Consider the following 24,053-nt stretch of genomic DNA (forward strand, 5'->3'; position numbering starts at 1 on the left):
TAGTCTAGTAGTTTAGCACACCGCTTTACATCCGATGGTCGCGGGTTCGATTCTTCGCACGGTACAAACATGTCTATTTACGAGTTACGAGAGTATGATTTTTTGTATCGGGTGTTTTCTATGTATATTATATATGTATTTACAAAAAAATATATCTAAGTATTCTGTCAGTTGTCTAGTACCTATAACACAAACTGCTTTTAAATGATAATAATATCTAATTATATTATTATTATTTAGTACAAAAAACAGACGGCTCTTAAAATGAGTTACTCCATTTATTTAGTTAGAATTTTATTAATCAGTAGACATTTGTTTTTCACTTATATTATGATATTTATATACATTTAGATAAAACTCCTGGCAGCTACCGTCGCGTTAACCAAACATGGTGGCGAAAAAGTTGCATAGTTAATACTGTCCGACCAATTTGAAAAAGTAGCTACTATTGACGTCGTTACACCGATCAGCATAACGGTCGATGCAAAAACTACATCATACCATGTCACCTTACATTCATAATTATTGTTACTTCCAATTTCTGTGTAATTACTAAATGTCTTATATTTGGTGTGGGAATCTAAAATAGGCTCGAAATTTGACAGTCCGCCATTTTGTTTCCCATTGGAGTCACCATTTTGTTTGTAATTCAGTGCGTCATTTTGAACATTGTTTTTAATGATTATGTCTGTATTAAATGTCCAACTTGACTTATGTTTAATTCCATGCGCATCATTGTTAATACCATTTTGCTTCAGGTTCTGATAACTTAATGACGCCTTCTTCTTCTTTTCGGACATCTTTGTTTTCATGTAACAGAGTTTAAGAAAGAATAATGGTGGAAAAACAAACATCAGCGGTCCTGTTAGCGTTGAGCCGACTAGTCCCATCACTAAGTCGAATCTTGGAACTGATTCTCCTAAGAACACGGCCAAACCCACGATCCCTGACCTCAGCAGACAGCGCTGTAGGCTGAAATCTGTAAAATTATAATCACTTCAAATTATGTTTTCTTATTGGCATGTGCAGTGTTATAATTTATGTAATTAAAAAAAAACTGCGGGCCCTATATTTAATGAATGACAGACAATACGGGAAAAAAAATATTCCATTATTTAAAAAAATCCAATAGATTTCAATTATTATTTTGAATGAAGTCAGATGACAGCCCGAATCTAGGGGAGGTAACCTGACAGATTAAATTAGATTTAATTATGAATCATCTGGTTATATTAGATCGGTGATACTAATTCTCTTATTAGTATCAGAAACCGCCTAATTTAAAAGTAATAGCGGTAGTCAGTCATCCCCCAACTCATCGCATAGCACTGCAACACCTGTCTGCACACATTTTTCGTTCAAGAGTTCTTTTTTATTTGAAATGAGTTTGAGTTGAAGTGTTAAGTGTACTTCTTTAAAAACTATACTGTACTAAATAATAATAATTAAGATCAATACATAAGTATTAGTAGTTTACAATAATACAAATGACCTAGTGGAGTAACTTGAAACAGTCATGCTCGCTATAAAGTTCAAACTTGTGGCGGCGTGGTGGGTCGGGTTGATGTGCTCCCTCTATTATGGTTGAGTGCAATGATGGCTGGCTCATCCATCATACTCGTGAACGGGTGCTGCCTGTGGGGACTGGTCTGTTCAGGTTGCGAACACTGATTAGATTTTTTTTTTAATAGCATATGCTGGTGGTCCCTCTATTCTCTCAAATTTGAATTTAAATGAATCTGTATTATTGTAAATATGTACAACATTAAAAACAAAAAAATACGAGCTGAGTTTCTTGTCAGTTTTTCTCATCTCGAAATCATTCCGAACTGACGGTAGATTTGACATATCATATGAATCTGTAATAGACCTACATGAATAAAGATATTTTGAATAATGTATATACTTATAACGCAGAATGCGACTCCCACTCAGCTTTTTTGCTGTAGTATAACCAAGTTATTATACTACCTTAATATAATCAAGTGTATAACTTGGTTTTCACACAGCGTACGTACAGATAGCAAAAGAAAATAAAACGTTACGAATAACAATTTTGTAAATGTTTACACACCTCTAGGAATTTTCAATAATTCTTCAATATGCTGGAAAAGAGCTGAATTTCCCACAGCACTGGAGAGGCACAGCTGTATGGTGACCAGCAGCGCCACCACGTATAAAGTTATTGACGATGGCATACCTAAAACATCAGATGTATATCTAATCCCATCAAAAACATAAATGTGAAATGATAGCCGAGTTTAATATTATGATATATGCCTTGATTGTTGACTTCTACGACAAAAGAGGTGTATAGAATATAAAATATAATTTCTTCTTATAACTTAGGATAATATACTGTAGCCTAAGGTCTAAATATTAGGGGTGGCGACCCTTATCACTTAGCAGACCTACTGAATATGCATATAAAATTTCATAAAACTTGATTAAGCTCTTTCGAAGGAGTATGGTAACTAATATTGTGACACGAGAATTTTGCATGCAAACATACGGCTCATCTGATGGTAAACGGTTACCATAGCCCATGGACGCCTGAAACATCAAGGATGTCACGTGCGCGCTGCTAACCCTTAAAACCTTAATATATTCTTCTTGAAAAAATTTGATATTATATGAAACAAATAAATTACGTAACATCTCCTCATCACATATATAATACTAGAGTCGTAAGGTAAAAACCACCTATGCAGAAAAGAAAACACAGAAACAGTTTTCAGAAAGCCGTCACCTACCTGCATAAGGTAGGTGACGGCCTTCTGAAAACGACGGTTACCACTGCATAAAGAGTGTTTACTGTCGTGTTTATAAACAACGAATCTTGCAATATGTTGCTGATAACATTGCGACGGTTACAACCTCTTTAGAGTATTATGTTCCTTGGTTACCACTGTCTAAAGTGTTTACTGTGGAGTTATATAAAGAACGAACTTTGCAATATGTTGCTGGTAACATTGCGACTATTACCACTGTACAAAGTGTTTACTGCAAAATTATATAAAGAACGAACCTTGCAATATGTTGCTGGTAACATTGCGACGGTTACCATTGCATAAACAGTGCTTACTGCCGAGATATATAAAATACGAACCTTGCAATATATTGCTGGTAACATGATTCCCATATCTGTGGGCAGCCAGAGCCGTGGTAACGGTGAACATTGTGATGGTTATTGCAAACCCTCCCATAACGGCTGTGTTGATCTTCCTACCATCCTTCATATCAACTTGAATCGTCAGTAAAAGTGGGTGGATATCAAACTGAAAACCATACCATTTTTTATGGATGATAATGGAATGATGCACGGTCACTCGGATCGATCCCCCCTCCAATTCAAACAGGGATCGAAAATACAACGGCCTGAGGAGAGGTTTTTTTTTTGTGGATGATAATGGAATGGTGCACCCGCCTGCGCTAACGGTTTACGCTGGCGGGGCACCAGTGGAGGATGATAAGATGAACATAAGGTCAGGTCAGTTAGCCCATCGTGAGAAATTCACCAGGAATTTAACACGACGGTTTCCAGGGGGAACCGCGTGGAGGTCGACCTGACATGGTACATTGCTAGCAATGGGGTTATCAATCCACATTACTAACAATCCCCTTCTCCCCCCTGAGGAGAGGTTCGAACACCTAGCGGTACCCTCAGACTAAATTCGCAGTCAGGCGGGAGTCGGTCTTCAGCTGCCCATAAGTCCTTCCGCGGGGTTAAAGTGCCATCTGCTCTCGCCCTCTAATATTTATTGAAGCTGTAAAGGCCAACTGCGGCCAACAGCATTAGAGTAGTCCGAAAAAAAAGGAATGTGGCACCCACCTGCGTTAACGGTTTACGCTGGCGGGGCACCATCGTAGTAAATTCGCTACAATGGGCTAACTGGCCTGATTTAATGCTCACTCAATAATTTTCTACAGTGGAACGCTGGCGATACCTGCTAGATGGATGTCTATTACTCATTCATGCAAAAACTACTGACCGGTTTTGATTAAAATTTACAATAACATAGCTTATACGTATAATTAGTAAAAATCACGGGATCTTAACACGTTTTATATTTATTTACTGTGTTCCCGATATTTCGCCAGTGTTTCAACTGCCATGATCACGGGTAAACTCAAATTTAAAACAGTTTAAAACATAGCTAATACATCAGAATAACACATGCGAGTGAAACCGTGGCGCTTTTAGTTAAGTTATGCGTTTTAAATTGTATTAATTTCTATACATCGTTAATGAAATGATAAACCATCGACCATCAAATGGTTTTCTATACAAGTTACATAAAAAACTGACAGTAACAATCATACCTGAAAGGCTATAATCCCGTAAGCGATGAAAAATTCCTCAGGGTTGGGTTGATAGTCAAGCAAGCGTCCAGTACTGGGCGGGGAGACATCATCATGAAGTATACATGACCAGATTGACACCGCTACAGTGGTCACAATCAGCACTGATGTCATTGCCAACGGCCTGGAATTAACGAGTGAATTTATAATGTACTAGCTGACCCTCGCGTTCTCCACCTTTTGCAATATTTCCATTGCAGCTCTGCTCCTACTAGACATAGCGTAATATTATATAGCTTAAAGCCTTCCTCGACAAATGGACTATCCAACACAAAATGAATTTTTCAATTTGAACCAGTAGTTCCTGAGATAAGCGCGTTCAAACAAACAAACTCTTCAGTTTTATTATATTAGTATGGACTAGCTGACCCGCGCAACTTCGTCTGCGATTCATCTCCCCACCTTTTGCAATATTTTTTCATTGCAGCTCCACTCCTATTGGTCGTAGCGTAATGTTATATAGCTTAAAGATTTCCTCGACACATGGTCTATCCAACACAAAAATAATTTTTCAATTCGAACCAGTAGCTGAGATTAGCGTGTTCAAACAAACAAACAAACAAACAAACAAACAAACAAACAAACTCTTCAGATTTATAATATTAGTATAGATTAGGGAACGTGCACGCGAAACAAGCCAGTCCGTACTGTCATAGGTGTCAAGGGAAAAAAGTGGGGGGACAGAAAGCTAAAGGACTCTAATATAATAATCTGTGCTTACAACGAGTGTAAAGTTGAATTTAAACAGCTAGAACAGTATCTTACTGACGATTTTACTTACTTCATATCTTTCGGAGAGCCAAGCCACATGACGGGACAGAGTAGGAGGGCTATGATCAGCATCCACACACAGTACGTAATGCTCACCTCACCTCCGCTGATCTTCCACCAAAAAAGCTGCATGCTCTGTGAGGCTAGTTGCAAACACAGCAGAAAATTCTTTACAATCTTACTTTCTCTGGATGGTTAGAGAACATAGGAAAGGTAATTAACCAAACAAATGTGATTCCCGAGGTATTTATTGTACACTGTCATTTCTCTGCTTTTTCTCACCCTTCAACCGAAACACAAATTGCACGGCAATTGAAATTTAAGGTGAGACAGAGAGAGAGATGCAGACTATATGTAATACTAGCTGACCCGCCTAGCAACTTCGTCTGTACTTTAACATTTATAATTATATCCGTTCAATAGTTTTTTTTTAAATAATAACAAACATCCATCCATACTGTTAAAATTTCATCAAAACTTCCGTTCAATAGTTTATGATATAAGTATGTAATATTATGTTATCTGTGATATTAGTAAGTTAATATCCCTGAACAATTCACACTGATTCATGAATTTAAAAATGAATCTGTATTTTTTCCATTCTTGTATAAGCTCATTTGAAAAGAATAAGAGCTGAATTTCGTGCCAGTGCTTTATATCATAAGAATCTGTATTAGACCCTTACGAATAAAGATATTTTGACTTTGTTGTTAGGGTGTTATTTTTCAATTCTCACCTAAAATAAAATTAGGAACTCCGGCTCCAAAAACGGCTGCGTCTATCAGAAATGTCACTATCCGTCTTGCTGGTACACCAAAAGTTAATTCTGCTACTGCAGCGTATGGTAGTCTAAAAAATTATATGTAGATAACATTAAAATATGTTATTACTAGCTGTGATCGCGTTTTCACCGACATTAATTTCAATAAAAAATATAGCCTCTGTGTTATTCTGATGTATAAGCTATATTACTGTAAAATTTCGTCAAAATCCGTTCAGTAGTTTTTGCGTGAAAGAGTAACAAACATCCATACGTGCAAACTTTTGAGTTTATAACATTATTATGATTAGGATATAACCGTAATGGAAAACAAGCTGACGGTCCAACTGATGATAAATGGTAACCATTGCCAATATATTAACAGTACCACTGACATCACGTCATCACGTTTACCATTCCAATTACATAAAAAAACTAGTGGATAAGGTATTTACTTTTGTCTACTGATAATAGCAAATTTAAACAGTGCGCCACCCGCCTACTCTACGCTACCAAGGAACAGGACATTGTTGACTACATCCGGACTAAAAGTAACCTGACATTGAGGGTGACGCAGTTGGAATCGAGTCACAACGCAAGCTTCAAAGCGTTCGTGGCCCTGGTCCCCACCAAGATGCTGCACCTTCATGAAGGGAGACTACTGGCCGAAGGGGCCAGTAGTCCTCCTTCATGAATTCCTTCTATCGGCGCTACCGTGGCAGATTGCCGTCGTCAGTGCCGTGACCATAGAGACAATTGTATTTACATATCTTATTATTATTTCTTATGCATGTTAGTCTATAAGGTATTTATAATATGGGCCATGTAGTCTGAATTAAATAAATAAACGAAAACATGTTTTTTTTTCTTTTTGAATATTGCTAATTGGCAATCTGATTTTATACAATAGTCTAATGTAATGGCTCTTTTTCTTATTATTTATTATCTTAATTGTTTTTAGTCCATTCAATTCCTTTCAGCTCTAAGGCGCTGTCTGCGAATCTTTCCGCTAGTCCCTGCATATCACATCTTTAGACTTAGACTCCCCGACCTCTGTAATTGTGCGGCTAGTTCACTTCTGTGTCCATTTAATTATCATTAAATACTATCATTAATTTAGAATGTATTCTTTCAAATTAATTGTTTTAACCAAAAAGGTATAATGAAATGTGGCTCGGTGGTTATCACCTCACCACTGTAGCGTTATATACAATGTGATGAGGTGTTGCTACATAATTTATTCGTTTATTGTAGTATCTATGTAATCAATATACAGCTGTAATAATTCTACATTAGTAAGTTTATTTGATAGTATGCTACATGGCTGTTTATTAACGCGTAGATTCGACGCGGGGTCGTAACGATGACTGATTTTTACATTGAACTTAAATCTATGTTAGTGAGGACGTAAACTGGAAGGGTCGCAAGTGTTGACAGAAATATTACAAGCGTAGGCACAGAAACATGAACTAACCGATCCATTTTGCTTATGTTAGGCGCTATCTCCTGAGCGAGGATCCAACATTTTCCTAACAATACGGCAGTGTACAACTGCAGTCCAAACACACACACTACAAGCGGTAATCCGTATATACCTGGAAATAAATATTAATGTAATATTGTAATTTTATTACTTCATCTAAATATATATAACTCAAAGGTGACTGACATAGTGATCTATCAACGCACAGCCTAAACCACTGGACGGCTCGGGCTGAAATTTGGCATGCAAGTAGATATTATGACGTAGGCATCCACTAAGAAAGGATTTTGATTAATTCTACCCCCAAAAGGGATGAAAAAAGGGGCTGAAAGTCTGTATGAAACTTTGTGAATTTTAAACCGATCGGGCTGAGACTGCATGCATAAAGTTACTATGACGTAGCATCCCCTAAAAAAGGATTTTGATAAATTCCATCCCTAAGGGGATAAATTAACGCGAGCGAAAGCTAGTATATCATAAGCAAGTTCTTCTTGAATCACTCTATATATTGCTGAAAACTGCTTTAAAAACCATTGAGTAATTTAAGAGATATAAGCGAACGGACAACGGTGTTGACTTGTTTTATACTATGTAAAGATGTATATGTTTATAATATGTTGTTTGTATAATCTTTATTTTAATTAATAAATTACCTTATAATATTAAATTTTATGTAGACGCTGTATTGGAACTGACTGTCCTAAAATCAAATAAATAGGTAAACATAGCCTGGCCCCTGCGATACAAGCTATGCTTAGTGCAGAGACCGTTGTAAATAAACACAACTGACCACTTTGTTTAACAGTCATAGGTTAAGTTAAGTTAAGATCTATATTTGTAAAGTTGTGTCTCATGTGAAGTGTCTTTTCTTGAAATAAATATTATTAATATATGTATATTTTCTATTATTTTATTTATTACTATTATTATTTATGTTTCTTTCATTACATTCATACGCCATCCACCTTCTGTCTTTTCTCTGCCCAAAGGTTGCCTGGAAGAAATCGCTTAAGCGATAAGAACGCCTTTTGAGCCTACATACTCTATATATTCTGTTTTTTTTAAGGTACAAAGTGACGACCTCGGTGGTCTAGCAGTTTAGCACACCGCTTTACGTCCGGTGGTCGCGGGTTCGATTACTCGCACGGTACAAACATTTGTATACATAAGTATGAGTGTTTGTATTGGTCTGGGTGTTTTCTATATAGATTAAGTATGTATTTACAAAAAAAGCATATATGTATTTATATAGTTGTCTAGTAACCATAACAAAAGCTCGGCTTAGGTTGGGACTAGATGGCGATGTATAAATTGTCCTGAAATATTATTTAACACATACATATACTAACGAAACTAACTATAACTTATATATAGAACTAGCAACTCGCCCCGGCTTCGCACGGGTGTACATGTATCATATATATAAACCTTCATCTAGAATCTAGATATTAAAAAAACCGCTTCAAAATCCGTTGCGTAGTTTTAAGCATACATAGAGATAGACAGCGACAGGGACTTCATTTTATACTGTTTTATACATACCACAAGATATTACGCTTTTAGGTAATGCGATGACGGGGAAGACACCAAAAAGGTCCACTATGCACAGTATTGTGAAGAACACGCTGAGACCACCCGTAGTTTGACCCACACTGTAGTCCTCATGATGGGAGATCAGAGATGTTGGTTTGTTGGACACGGTCAAGCTCTGTATGACTCCTGATATCCATGGAAGCTTCATTATGGTGTCAAATTATATTTTTGATTGGAGAATCTGTGAATTGAATATGTACCTACTTACTTTTGATAAAAACCGTGTAATATTGAAATAACTGTTTTTTACTACGTGCATATGAATATAAATACGGTGCATACAGCAAAATAACATTTTTTACAATTTTTGTCTGTCTATCTTTTCGTTCCGGCTAATCTCTGAAATGTCTTGACTGATTTTGACGGGACCAATTTTGGCAGATAGCTGATGTAATAAGGAGTAACTTACACTATTTTTATTTTAGAAAAATAAAGTTAATTTCCACGCGGATGTATTCGCGAGTACAGCTAGTTATTAATACAAGTCAATTTGTCTTGGTTATATGGTCAAAGTCGAGGGTAAAACGTGTGCAACGATTATATAAGTTCATTCTATACAGTTCTTGGGACAGCACTCACTATATCTTCCAGTAAACTATTTTTGACCTCTAACTAGCATAGGTTACTGTACTAATTTGTCAACCATCGATGTAATAGTTACGATCTATAAATTTTCACCCCCATTAATCTTAAATCCCATACAGAAATTAATTATCTAAAATTGGGATAGGTATTGTTATTAATGGAGACCAATAACTACAATATATCAGGTTGACCTCCGCGCGGATCCATCTGGAAACTATCATAATAAATTCCTGGTGATTGCGCGAAGATATACTAACCTGGTTATCATCTTCCACTGGTGCCTCGCTAGCGCAAATCGTTAGCGTGGGTGGCTGCACTATTTCATTATCATTTATTAAAAAAAACCTTACACGCCACTCTTGCTTCATTCAGATTTAAAACCTGGACTCAAATATGGCGGTTCCAAAGTCTATCGAATCCTCCATCATTATTTCTTTCATCAGGTACACAAAGGCACGATAGTTATATGTAGAACTAACAATTCATATAAATATAAAAAATATATGTACCTGACATTATATAGAAGCAATATTTATACATTTCATCTTTTGTCCTTATACGTATATATGTATGTAGGTCTTTAATACACGAGACCTGATGGATAAATTTAGTAATCAACGTCCAATTGATCCACAACTATTATTCATGAAGATTTCGTTACAAATATATTTTTAATAACAATTTAAACATTTGTTAGAAAAAAATCACAATATTCAGACGAGAAATCCGAATGTTGTTCACGTCGAGCACTGTTTTTTAATAATTGATTTGTTTTCTATTCATAGTAAGGTTTAAATTTGATCGTAAATTGTAACTAAGAACACAACGGCTCAGACATTGGCCGATGAATGCAAACAGCAAAGGATTAACGTAACAGGCCTAATGAAATCATTGTACCGTGGCTAGGTACAGTCGATAGCAACGAGGATTCGCCAAAGAGAAAGCAATTATAGCATTTCTAAGATTATTTTTTAACTAGTACCTAATTGCATCAACCGAAATGCAATACAAACAAATATAAATACTCGTGTATATCTTATTCCATATGGAATAACAGGGTTTAAGAGTATTTAGAGAAAATTAGTTAACTAGGGGAAAGGGAATTATCAATAATGTGGACTGATCACCCCATTTCTAGTAATGTACCATATCAGGTTGACATCCACGCGGTTCCACCTGGAAACCATCAGCATGAGCTAACTGACCTGACCTCATATTGATCTTGTAATCCTCCACTAGTGCCCCGCCAAAATAGTGACTGATTGATTGATAACTGAATCAATCAGTCACTATTTTGGTGACCATTATCATCAATCACCTGGTGGCTCAAGCGTCCACATTTGTCCACATTCTACCATCGTAGAAGAAAAAAAAATATTTAAACTAGTAGATTGCCCCAGCTTTGACTGGGCACTCATTATTTCGTCAGTTTTGTTTTGCCGCAGAGCGATTCAGTTCTACTTATATTATAGAAGCGCCTGTAAAAAAAGGGTTAGCAAATAAAAGTATTTGATATTGTAAAGATTGATTTTGTATAACAAAAATAAATGTGGGTAGTTTCGCCAAGTTTGATGATCGATCAAACATATTAAACATTTTTACCTGTATTGAAGTAGAAGTTTATAAAATGTGTTGCGTTTAAATATATTTTCTGCTGAAACTTCTGTGCACATGTATACGTCTCATATAGCAAACTTTGTATGTCCGTAACCCAATATCCGCTGCGGGTGACCGAACGTTGACTTGCTCTTATATGCTATAGGTATCGCCTATTAATATAGGTACTTTCTATATTACTAAACTTTAATCTCTTTTTTTTGCAAAAATCAATAGTCATAATGAAGTAACTTTTTTTTTAGGTTTTAGGCACAGATTTAGTGAAGACGCTACCTACCATCACTCTGCATGAGCTATCAGAAATCATGTAAGTTACTTTTTTTAGTTAATTTTTTCTCATAGACTAGATAATGAAACAAGATAAATGGGTTAGAATACGAGTAGATCTATCTCATGGCCAACAATAACAACTAAACAACACAGGTATATTGTTTTAAATTTGTATTTATTTATTATTCAAAAACAACTAAGATTTGCAATTAAAATTATGCTACTGATGGCTAAAAAGCAGAATAGCTTTAGGCGTGCACATGGGTCCGTAAATTACATTATTGTAGTAAATAATATGTATGCTAAATTTATAACACGTATACAATTATAAAATTTTAGAAAAAATGGAAAAAATTGATTAACAAACAGTTAACAAATATAGTATAACCTTTTAACAATTTGTAATTGAGTGGGTATGTGTGTGTATATGAGATACAATAGTGGATGATAATACTGATTGCCCCTACACTCCTTATTTACGTTGGTCTTTTGGTAAGAAACCCGTGAAGGATGAAATCACGTTATCTGGCCAGTCGGCGCGCAGCTTCTACAACTTACGGTAAGTTATAACCACCGTTTCTAAACATAAACACCACCACGGACATTTCACGGACATGTCTACGTCTTCACATGATGCTTATTGTACTTCTTAAATCTAGCCATTCCAGACAACTAAGATAACCGTACCTATATTTTACTTTTAGTCGATTTATTTGGCCGCAGAAATAGGTCCCCTCCGATCGTTCCCTCGTCCAATTCAAACGGGGATCGAAATTACGACGGCCTGAGCCGAGGTTCAAAACTCTAGTGGCGCCCTCAGACTAAACTCGTATCCGTCAGGCAGGAGTTGGCCTTTAGCCGCTCCATATGTCCTTCCGCGGGTTTGGAGTGCCATCTGCACTCGCCCCCTAACATCCGGTGAAGCTGTAAAGGCTAGCTGCGGCCAATAGCATTAGAGTAGACAGAAAAAAAAAAGAAATAGGTAAGGAATGAGTATGAAGTACCCACTGGTGAGAAAATATATAATGGACCTTCCATTATATATTTTGAATTGGACGGGTGGATCGATCACTCATGAAACGATTTTTGTACAAAGCCTACCTTGCTATATAAAATATGCTATGCTATATATATTAATCTTTTATGTCAAATAAATTGTCAAATGAAATGTCAATTTTAGGTTCGTGTCATACGATGTCAGCAGATGTCAGTTTCTTACTGATTTCTTTCATTTTATTTTTGTTGTAGTCACAACATTTACTAATTTAATATCTAAATTAAATGTAATAGAACAAGAATTAAGATAAATGGTGTAACATATCTCTACTTTGGTTTTATTCAATTGCAAACATGGAAGAAGGAAATTCGATTATTTATGGTTTGGAACATCAGGTAATACTTTATAATTATAACTTTAATATCAATATTTATCAAGAAACTTAATATATCTAAAAAAACTTAATGTATCTCTTTTTATTGTAGACGAGAGCACTATCAGCCCAATATGGAGAAAGCGATGCTATTAGATTTCTCATTGGCACGCAGAGTCTCAAACCGCAAGCAAACCAAGTGCATGTTGTAGAGCTAGAGGAGGATACGGGTGCATTACATACTAAGGTATTTCTTTAATAATAATAATCTTTAACAATAATGATTAATAATAATATAATATCAATTCATATTCGAACACTGTCATACATCCTCTACAATAATACAAAATATCCCACATTACTATACACACATCCTTTACACTGCATACAACCCCTATTACATACTTCTAGCACTTATCAGTTAAAACAATACTTTCTAGAGTTTCTCATATAGATTTAATAATCCATTTTCTACTTTCTCTCTTAGTAATAAAGATACATACACCACACATACTATTAAATATCTGCGTCTAATAAATGTTATATATAATATATGTTACAAGAGAGCACTGATATCTATAGCACAGGTAATACCTAGTGTAACCAACACTAGGTATTACCTGTATATCAGGGCCCTCATTTTGTATTGCACAACTTTCTGCCATTTGATTACCTAGCTAACTAACTTCAACTATTATGTACTGCTCCTTTTTAATGTTGTAATCTTGTGGCTAATTCTTTTATTTCAGGTATTCAAACATGAAATTGGTGAGGTATGGCACCTGCGCTGCTCTCCGCACGATGTGGCCACTTTACTCACCACACACAATGCATATGACCCTAACACCTCCCAGTGTACCATGGGTGTTACTATATACAAGCTACCCACTGTAGAGGTAACATAACTTTCAATAATACTTTTCTAAATGAATCTTAATGTAGTAGTCATTACATAATATAAAATAAAGTCGCTGTCACTGTCTCTGTTTATGCTTAACTTTAAAACTATGCAACGAATTTTGAAGCTGTTTTAATAGATAGAGTGATTCAAGAGGAAGGTTTATATGTATAATACATGTACACGGGGTGGGTGGCTAGTAATATTATGAATGCGAAGATTTGTGAGTAAAAACTATATATACCCTTTATAATATTAGTACATATAGACTCTTCTCTATATTTGTTTATTACTTTTCCTAAATAGCTTGACTAATTTGCATGAAATAGAAATAATCTTTATTCAAATAAACTTAATATTCAAGTTTCATCACAAGAAAGAGCAAGAAACTTGAGTACTGCACTTTAAATAAATATTGTTTTAATTATATTTACATTAACAAGGATTAGGCATGTGACCATCAACATAGAAACCCCTAGGCACTTAATCTCTCTTCAATCAACATTGTCAAATATTGTGTGTATTCCAATCTGTTCCTAGATAGTTTAAAAATACAATATAAATACATAAATATACAGTCTTCTGAGTTTGAGACTAGTTAGTTGAGTCTGTGTTATGTAAGGATATTATAATTTTTCTTTATTAATAGGTAATCCCAAAAGATTTGGATGACCTGAGTGCAATACAAGGCAGGAATGCTGAGGATATGGAGCTACTGAAGACTATAACACCAGAGGTATATAATCTTATAAAATTCTCATGTCACAATGTTAGTTACCGTACTTCTCTGAAACGGTTAGACCAATTTTTATGAAATTTTGTATGCAATTGCATATTCAGTAGGTCTGAGAATCCGATACCATCTATTTTTTATACCCCTAAGTGATAAAAGTTGTCCGCCCCTAACATTTTTATTTTATTTTTTTATAATGTTGCATTAAAAAATACATACAATCCTATATTTTTACCCTTCTAACACAAACCCCTATTTTTAATAGCGGTTATAATATATATGGCAAAACAACTTTAATATTAGTAAAAGGGGGATGGTCTGTTAGTAATGTGGACTAATAACACTGTTGCCAGCAATATATGGTACATGGCCAGGTTGAACTCCATGCGGTTCTCCTGGAAACAATCGTGATAAATTCCTGGTGAATTTGTCACGATGTGCTAACTGATCTGTCCTCGTACTCAACATCTTCCACTGTTGCCCCGCCAGCGTAAACTGTTTGCGCAGACGAGTGCACCATTTCATTATCATCCCCAAAAAAAAAAATTTGCTGACTTGCTCAACTTTGTCTGTGACACACTTGACATTTCTCATTATATTTTGCCCAAACTACATATTTTTTTTAATATATGTTATACTTATGTATAACCTACATTACCGTAAAGTTTCATCAAAATCCGTTTCTTAGTTTTTGCGTAAAAGACTAACATACATCCATTCGTACTCACAAACCTTCGCGTTTATAATATTTACAAGATATATTTTTTAACAGAAACCAGAAGACGAAATCCGCTGTGCAGAATGGCATCCCACAGACCCGAACCGTATAGGCGTAGTCTACGAGGGTAGTCTGCGTGTACACGACGTGAACACGGGGTCTGCGGTGACAACAGCGGCGCCCGAGGGACGTACCCGCCTCAAATTCACTGGCGGCAAGTGGAATCCTCATCAGGGACACACTCAGGTTTTTATACTTTCCCTATTACATGATTTTAAGTAAACGGTAATTCTTCTTTAATTTTGGTTAATTTTTATTATTATTTTACTTGGAGTATTTTTATTTATATTTACTTATAAATAAAAATACTCCAAGATCTTTGGGGGAGGGCTATGTTCAGCAGTGGACTTCTTCCGGGCTGAGATGATGATTATTTTACTTTTATATTAATATATTGACATCCATAAAATTGTTATATGGGGCCTGACCAAAATAGATTTGCTGATTTATTTAAATAAAGTCAAATTAAAATGTAAAAGGTTAACATAATAAGAGCACGGACTTTGTCTGTGGAAGGAAGAAAAAAAAGAAAAAAAAGTAGTTGTGGTATAACAGATAACAATGCAGTCATACGACTCAAGATTTACTTATCTGTCTGGTGAACCATATGGTTTATTTTCATCAATATATATTTAACTAGCTGTGCCAGCTACTCTGTCCGCGTGGAATAGTGACCTTGGATAGCATTTATAATTATTATTTTTATTAGACTAACTAATAATATAAAAAGCCAAATTCAAAAGTATGAAACTATTTTCTTTGGCTTATAATTAGCTCTAATTTAAAAAATGAGAAATCGTAGATGTGTTTGGGGTTTAGCAACCAAATACAACCTACTGCATATCAGAAGTCTCTATATAGGTATCCTTTCTTTGAATTGCGCCTACTTTATAAAATAAATATTCCCCGATTTTACAATACGGCTTCGGTACGATATATGACGGCATGATCTAGCGGTTTTGCACACCGCCTTACTTCTGATTGTCGCGGGTTCCATTCCTCACACGGCACAAGCATTTGTATTCATGAGTATAATTGTTTCTATCAGTCTCGGTGTTTACTATGCTCTAATATGTATGTATTTACCAAACAAATATCTATGTATTTATACCAGTCATCTAGTGTCGATAACACAAGCTTTGGCTAGCTTAACTTAAGTTAAGCTAGCCAAAGCTTGTGTTATCGTCACACAGTGCCATCTAGGCTTAAGCCTAGATGGCGCTGTGTGACTTATCCTGAGATTATTGTTTTTATTATTATTATATACATATATACATAACATAAAATTATTAACAGTTTGCAGTGCTCCAAGATATGCATGTGAAATGCTACGACACACGCGATGACTGCAACAAACCATCGTGGTGCATCGACAACGCGCACAGGCAACTCGCAAGGGACCTAGACTTCAATCCTAACAGGTAACATATAGGAGTTTCCATGTTTGCCTAACATGTATGGAACCCTTACTCTATGACAGCTATATGTTTATATAACCTAATAATATGGGGCGGGCTTGTGTTCATGCTTCAATTTCAACAGACGCATGGATACAAGTCTACTCTACTCCCTCCCTCAGAGGGTGTAGGGGGGCGTGGTCTTGAGGGAGAGCGCAGGTCGTGTAGATCCTCAAGGCAAGTTCGGTAGATATCCTTCACGAGGTTGCCGCCCTGTTTTTGGTCTAGTTCCTTATGAAATAGACGTAACTAAAACTGCCGGGCGCCTAATGCAGGAATGGAGAGGTCATGTTCTTGCGTGTTCATCGTCGAATAAGACCAGACGGTGGACAGTGATGACCTCCCGCGTGTTTGTGCCGTGCGCGGAGACCCGTACGGAGGGATGAAGGAGTCCTGGAGGTTGAGTGCAGCAGTGTGCCGGCTGTAGTTGTACGCTGCTCACAACACGCCTCTTTGGTCCGGATTTCCGCCTAAACGGGCGGTCGTGGAGTAGCTAACCACGATCAATCGGCTGCGACTTCCCATAAGCGGGCAGTCAAGCGAGGTTCGGCGAGCTGGGGGAGGCAGTCGGCGCGGCGCGGCGTCTCGGGGCAAGCTTGCAGTATTGTCTCGTGCTGTAGATGTCCTCGTTATTCTTCGCTGCGTGCGGGCTCGTCTACTTCTCAGTTTGCTAGACCTATACCAAAGGAGTAGCTCTGGCGATCATTCCTGGAAATGACGTCCCCGATGTGAGGACTCCGTGGCGGGTGGAGAGCTCCTGAGGTGAAGTACATTTAATAATAACTTATGGATAGTGAGACTAAAAAAATAACAACAACGGCTGCGTCTATGAATGCGCCTAAAAACCTATTACCGAGGGGTGCGTCTCAGGATGCGCCGATGCGAACCCCGCTCAATGCTGCGTTCTCAAATGTCCTCAGATCTCCTAGGTTTATACCACCAAAACATGCACCGAACATGGCTGCGTCCGAGGATATGAGGATGGCTACCGATCGACATGCGCCAACCCAGGCTGCGTCTCATTACGTACAGTCCTCGTCGTCCAAGGATGCGCTGCGTATGGCAAATCCCTTTAATATGATAAGAACAGCTCCCACTGGGAAACCAAGGAATGATGCATTCTGCGATGCGACTACTCATGCTTCGCCAAACGTTGTGTCCTCCGAAGTGAACTCAGCGGAGCTGACCGATGGTGAGCCGATGGGGTCGTTTTCCGAGGCTGCGTCGTATACGGTGACAAATAAAGCAACAATGAATACATCATTTTCAAAAACAGATACAACCTGGAATACAAATTTCATGTCGGTCTCAAAGAAGCGGCGTCTGAAAGCCAAGGCCAAGGCTAAGGCTAAGGCAGCTGTAAAACGAGCAGAAGCTGTGGTTGCTGCGAAGCAGAGCGCGGACCTCGGGTCCTGCTCGACTGAAACTAAACTAGAAGGCGAGGCGACAGTAAGCTGGACTAGGGCCATCGAGCCACCTATCGAGGCAATTGATGCGCCCTCTGTAGGCTTACACAAAACCATCATTAAACCCAGGGGATGCAAAAACCCCAGTAACAACAACCCAAAACAACAAACAACAAGACCGCAGAAGCGCACACATCCGGAGGACATTGTCTCGTCGACCGAATGCAAAAAACTCCGAACTGGTATTGTCCGAGCGGCAAGAACTTCTACAACGAATGCTGAAGCGGGTGGCAATTACCTAAACAACGAGCTCTGCGTCGCGGTCATGATTGAACCCTTCACCGATATGACACAAGAGCAAGCTGAAGGTATTAGAAAACATATAGAGGAAAAGCTTCGTGATCAGATTTTGGCAAAACCTGAAACAACCCATGAAGCAGTACCAAATAATTTGAGATTTCGAGGCAAGACTCACTTTGGGGATGGCGTCCTCAAAACGTGGTGCGAGGATGAGTTCACACTAACCTGGCTAAATGAAATCATACAAAATATTTCCTCACCGGTAGCTAATTCAAAATTAGTTATCCGGCCACAATCGGCTATCCCAAAAAAGATACCGTGTCTACTCTTCGTTCCTGGATATACTGGGGACATTGTAACACTACGAAAACTTCTTGCGGGGCAGAACAGCAACTTGCATATTGACTCCTGGACCTTAACGTACGGGAAAATCAGAACAGAGCCACCAGGTACTTGCCTGTTTTTCCGTATTCCCGTAACAATCGTTAATTTATTAAAGGCCCAAGATAGACGCATTTACTATCTAATGGGGAACATTTACGTTCGTTTCATGGATAGAAAAGCTTCCCAGCAAACAAACAAAACCTCCACGCAACAGAAGCAGAATGGTCAAGGTAATGCGAATACGAAGAGTAAGCCGACGACGTTGGCGACAGATTCTGCTACTGTAGAAGAGCGCGTGGAGCCTGTAACTAGGATGGAGGTACTAGAACCATATTCGCCAGTAAATAGGTCGGATGAGGAGTACTATCCCGCGGGAGGAGAAAGCGAACAGGTTTCGTTTGATGATATCCTTTATTCCACTAATGAACAGGAACATTAAAATCCTACTAACATTAAACCTCTAGCTCAAACTGCGGCAGTTTTACTACGCAGGGTACTGGACTCAACAACAACAACACTGTATCCCTAATCCAAAAGCCGTTGATTTTCTGAACAGCACGGAATATGGTTTTGGCAATATCGAAAGAAAAGTAACAGGTACATCCTGAAGTAAACCAAGAGCCTATACCAGAACTTTAATTTTTGAATATTTAATCAATAATCGACACATACTAGTAATTACAATTTTATTATCGCGCCCCCTCCCCCCCCCCCCTTCTCTTCGCCTCGAGCGAAACAAAAATCAAGAATTACTTTTTTTATATATTCGCCTAAGATTCAGAAACAACCCTTCAACAAAGCTTAGTCTTGAATGTGTAGAGATTGTAATTTTCAAGTCGATTATACAGTTCGCAGTGCTGCACAATTTGTAGTTTTGGATTTGAATTTAATCTGAATATAAAATACCTTAAAATAACCAAATACAATCGAATTTAATCTGAATATAAAATACCTTAAAATAACCAAATACAATCTTAAACCAATATAATAAACGCTACAGACAGTCTTCTATGTTGAGACTTTGACTCCGAAGAAACGACCGCTCGCGTAATGCGTAGCAATGATCTCCCAACGTACATACAATTCCATGGACCAGTGAAGTCGCTTCGAAGTCTTTGAAGGTACCAGGACGCTCGTAGAAGCTTTTTGAAGCAGCTTGACTAACTGTTTTAAGCTCTGTATATAACAGCCCAAATATGGGACTAAATACTAAAACGGGAATCTACGTTAAGCCTATAAAGTAGAGGTAGGTAATATTAAATGTCAAAACGACTATTACAGTATTTAGTTTGCTTTGTATTGTATTGGAATCAATAGAGGTGTCTTCAATATACAATGCAGTGGGGTTTAACAATAAATTCTTAAACACCAACGGTGTCACCTTTGCATTGCCGACCCTTAGAAACCTTAATATAATCTTCTTGAAAAACCCCATCGAGTTAAAATAGTAATTTATTCTTGAATGCCTTTGCATTTAATTTTTTTTTAATTAACATATATATTGTTACAGGCAGTTTCATTTAGCAACGGCGGGCGATGACGCTGCTCTCAACATATGGGATTATAGAAACGGCAAAGAACCAATATTCAGCAGGACTGACCATTCACACTGGTGAGATTTAATAATAATAATACCCCAGGACGTTCAACACAACGCCATCTAGTCCCAAGCTAAGCAGAGCTGTTATGGGTACTAGACAATTGATATAAAAACTTAGATGATGCTCCCCATCCGTTGCTATGCTATTCCGGACGACTAAGATGTAATGCCTCTATGCCCTATAAATTCCCTTCAATCGAAACGAAGCTTACTCAGCAACCCTGGCGGATGTAATAGGTAATCAGAGGTGTTGTAACGTAGACCATTTTTGGAAACTACCCGCGATGAGATCGATATTTAAAGATAAGGTAAAAACTTTGTACACCTTTTTACAATAATTGAGTCATCAGAGGAGTATGAAATTTCGCACAATTATATTTTATATAGAGAAGGAATGTAGAACATTCCACAAAAAAAAATTATTCAAGAAAAATATATTTACATTACTTATTGTGTATTTCACACACACGTGTACTCTTTATGTTAGTCTCTTTATGTGGTCAACTTGAGTATACACTCAATTTGACCACAGACTATTAATATTATTTGTATATAGTCTTATTGAATTAAATATGGTCGAATATCGACCACTGGGCTACCACAAATTCATAAATCAACATAATATAATCATCCTTGTTTATGAACTTATTTTACGTAACTGGAAGACAGGCTTTGTAAAAGTCTACTTGTAAATTTTGAAGGTTAGTTATGGTCAAATTTACCTTCGCAGGGTATGGAGTGTACGTTACAACTCGTACCATGAACAACTACTGCTGACGGGCAGTTCGGATGGTCGAGCCTTACTAACCGCTGCCGCCAGCGTTTGCCGTCATTTGGACGACGAAGCCGCTCGCCTCAGCCAAGTGTATGTTAAACTCATTTATACCTAAAATCTTTTTACATATTCTTATTTTTTAAGGATTTTGGGCTACTGTCAGGTGTTTAATTTTTGTATAGATAATAATGGAATGGTGTACTCACTTGCGCTAATAGTATACACTGGGGGAACACCAATGGAGGATGATGGGATGAGTATTAGTGTGTCAAGTCAGATAGCCCATCATGATAAATTCACCAAGAATTTATCACGATGGTTTCCAGGGGGAACTGGGTCAGCAGTCCACATTACTAAAAATTCCCATCCAGGGGGGATGGGATGATGTTAGGTGAGGTTTTTTTTATGGATGATAATGGAATGGTTCACCCGCCTGCGCTAACGGTTTACGCTGGTGGCCTACCAGTGGAGGATGATTAGGTGAACATGAGGTCACGTCAGTTAGACCCTCGTGACAAATTCACCAGAAATTTAAAACTAGTGTTTCCAGGGGGAACCGCGTGGAGGTCAACCTGAAATGGTACATGGCTAGCAATAAGGTTTATGTTTATAATTAATCCACATTACTACGACCTACATATATGTATCGTGCTCGCCCTTATTTTTTCAAAGTCCGCTACCTAGTCCCGTCAGGGACAACAATTGAAGGATATTCTTAGGAGCGATGGTTTTTATATGCTCAGGCTACAGTATATTTTCCAAAGGAGATATATGATACATGAGTGAGCTACAACCATATAGGATGTGTAGTGGCGTTTCCTCTATACATTATCTTCTTTGTTTTCTTTATTATGTCTACATATTATCTTACTGCTTACTAATATTATAAACGCGAAAGTTTGTAAGTATCTATGGATGTTTGTTTTTTTCTAGAATTACATTTTTATTATATGTACCTGAATATTTCTTATTATGATATGATATACTATTATATTATTGACAATGATTATTCTGTATTCAGTTTGGAAGATGGCGTGTTACAATCATACGAACAACACGAAGACTCAGTATATTGCGCAGAGTGGAGCGCTGCCGAACCTTGGACCTTTGCATCACTGAGTTACGACGCGAGGCTTGTACTCTCTCGGGTGCCCAGACATTTCAAATACAAGATATTATTGTAACATATTTACTATAAAAAGTATTATATATCAATCTTGTGCAAGTTTTCAATATGTATATTATGTAACTAGCTGGTACCCGCGCAGAGACCAAGTGGAATTAATCTTTATTTTTATAAAAATAAAATTATACTAATTTACTCGTTATAATATTAGCTAGCTGCGAGTGATAGTCCCGTCAAAATCGGTCCAGTTGTCTCGTATATTAGCACGAACAAACTGACAGACAGATAAAAAATAACCTTATATACTTTTCCATTTGTCTCATATAACAAGAAGACAAAGAATATTTAAAATATTTTTTTATATACGAGTAAGTACCGTAGATGCTTTCATGTGCATTTAGTTAGGCTGTTAATTTAAAATTATACACACGCTTCTATTTTTTTATTTTGTATAAAAGATAATATTCAACAGACTTATTTTAGAAATTTAATAATTGGCTACAAATTATCTGATTGAGGGATGGATATTCTTTCAGAATTTGTTGCTAAAATAAAATTTACTATTGGAACTTATGTCGACTAGAGTAGTTAGACAATGTCAATGGCTACTCCATCATTGCAATACTTGACATGCCAAGATTTCGTTAAGTATATTTGAATCCAATCCTATGTTTTTTTTCTTCGACTGGCAACACCGACGACAATTGTCATTTTCAGCTGGCCGTAATAATAAATAAATTTTAATTGTTTATCATACAAATATTATAATTTCAATATTGTTATTAGTGATCTAATAGTGTAATTAGTGTCGATTGTTGTTTGTGTACAGTTTAGTGGTGTATTACTTGCAAAAATCGACATTACAAATAGTGTACCGGCCATCTGTCAAACTGTTCGTGAACAACTAAGTTTTATTCAAAATTATTTTGCAATTGTTTGTTGGATTTATCCCAAGAAACTCATAATCATTGCAAGTTTTACATAAAATATTCATATTAAGTTAAATTAATAATAATTATAGTGAAGTTCGGTTGTTGCATACGTCGAAGGAAAAAAATACCCACTAATTTAATTGTAAGTCTTTTTATATTTTGTATTATTATAATTTAAAGGGAATGAGCACAATTTATCTACATTTATTTCGTTATTCAGTTAAAACGTTTATTTAGATTATCAATTTATCAAATATAACTTGTTTATAATATACCTAGGAGAATTTATTCACAATTTTAACACTTAAACTGTATAGTAAGGTTCAGCTGCTGTTCTCGTTGTAATACTTAGCTTCTTTTAGAAATAGCTCACTTCACTCTCCCTAGTAACTATTTATATTCTTAATAATGTCACTATCTACCCGTTCCACAACTGCGCGGCAGACAGAGATGAAGCTTAAAGTGGCCCTACAAGAACTTCAGGCATCCAAAGATCTCAGTGACAAGTTGATCAGGGAGAGAGAAGAGAGTGAAGATGAAATTTTAAAAATTATAAATAAAAATACACAATTAAAATCTGAATTGTCAGAACTTTATAATAGTCATCAGGAAGTTATTGAGCAGCGGGATCAGCTTCAAGAACTATTAAGTAGCTTTCACCAATGTAGTGATACACATGAGCAAGCCTTGAGGCGTATCACTGAGTTGGAGCTTGAGTTAAAGCAGGCATATCTTAAAATTAATGATCTTGACACAAAATTTGAATCTCAACAAAGTAATGAGATTAGTAATTTATATGATGAGCTTATTAGTGTCGACTGTATGCCTCCTTCTACTTCAGTTCCATGCAGCC

General features: G+C 36.8%; 3 protein-coding genes across 3 annotated transcripts; 2 read left to right on the forward strand and 1 right to left on the reverse strand.

Moving 5' to 3' along the window:
• Positions 1-347: 347 nt before the first annotated feature.
• On the reverse strand, positions 348-10,125 carry LOC131849668 (proton-coupled amino acid transporter 2-like). The gene is made up of 9 exons (XM_059199779.1): positions 10,064-10,125; positions 8,919-9,150; positions 7,368-7,488; positions 5,870-5,982; positions 5,144-5,276; positions 4,324-4,486; positions 3,110-3,278; positions 2,075-2,200; positions 348-979 (listed from the first exon to the last, which is right to left on the reverse strand). The coding sequence occupies exons 2-9, from the start codon at positions 9,115-9,117 to the stop codon at positions 348-350; spliced, it is 1,656 nt and encodes a 551-aa protein (XP_059055762.1). The 5' UTR covers positions 9,118-9,150; positions 10,064-10,125.
• Positions 10,126-12,791: 2,666 nt separating this feature from the next.
• LOC131849685 (EARP and GARP complex-interacting protein 1) lies at positions 12,792-22,596 on the forward strand. The gene is made up of 9 exons (XM_059199798.1): positions 12,792-12,833; positions 12,924-13,058; positions 13,561-13,707; positions 14,359-14,445; positions 15,215-15,406; positions 16,517-16,641; positions 20,278-20,379; positions 21,098-21,232; positions 22,164-22,596. The coding sequence occupies exons 1-9, from the start codon at positions 12,792-12,794 to the stop codon at positions 22,324-22,326; spliced, it is 1,128 nt and encodes a 375-aa protein (XP_059055781.1). The 3' UTR covers positions 22,327-22,596.
• Positions 16,734-19,211, forward strand: LOC131849592 (uncharacterized). Its single transcript, XM_059199693.1, has one exon. It carries the CDS (start codon positions 17,464-17,466, stop codon positions 19,204-19,206), a length of 1,743 nt encoding a protein of 580 aa, XP_059055676.1. The 5' UTR covers positions 16,734-17,463; the 3' UTR covers positions 19,207-19,211.
• Positions 22,597-24,053: the final 1,457 nt, after the last annotated feature.

Source organism: Achroia grisella, unplaced genomic scaffold (assembly GCF_030625045.1).
Source record: "Achroia grisella isolate CSIRO2021 unplaced genomic scaffold, CSIRO_AGI_Agris_v1 utg660, whole genome shotgun sequence".
Taxonomy (NCBI): domain Eukaryota; kingdom Metazoa; phylum Arthropoda; class Insecta; order Lepidoptera; family Pyralidae; genus Achroia; species Achroia grisella.

Excerpts from the sequence above, each read along its gene's own strand:
- LOC131849592 (XM_059199693.1), top strand. The coding sequence starts at position 17,464 with ATGGATAGTGAGACTAAAAAAATAACAACAACGGCTGCGTCTATGAAT.
- LOC131849668 (XM_059199779.1), bottom strand. The coding sequence starts at position 9,117 with ATGAAGCTTCCATGGATATCAGGAGTCATACAGAGCTTGACCGTGTCC. Across the intron at positions 3,279-4,323 it reads ACGGGATTATAGCCTTTCAG|TTTGATATCCACCCACTTTT; the intron begins GTATGATTGTTA and ends TATGGTTTTCAG. Across the intron at positions 980-2,074 it reads ATTATTGAAAATTCCTAGAG|ATTTCAGCCTACAGCGCTGT; the intron begins GTGTGTAAACAT and ends ATAATTTTACAG.
- LOC131849685 (XM_059199798.1), top strand. The coding sequence starts at position 12,792 with ATGGAAGAAGGAAATTCGATTATTTATGGTTTGGAACATCAG. Across the intron at positions 13,708-14,358 it reads ACAAGCTACCCACTGTAGAG|GTAATCCCAAAAGATTTGGA; the intron begins GTAACATAACTT and ends CTTTATTAATAG. Across the intron at positions 15,407-16,516 it reads CTCATCAGGGACACACTCAG|TTTGCAGTGCTCCAAGATAT; the intron begins GTTTTTATACTT and ends AATTATTAACAG.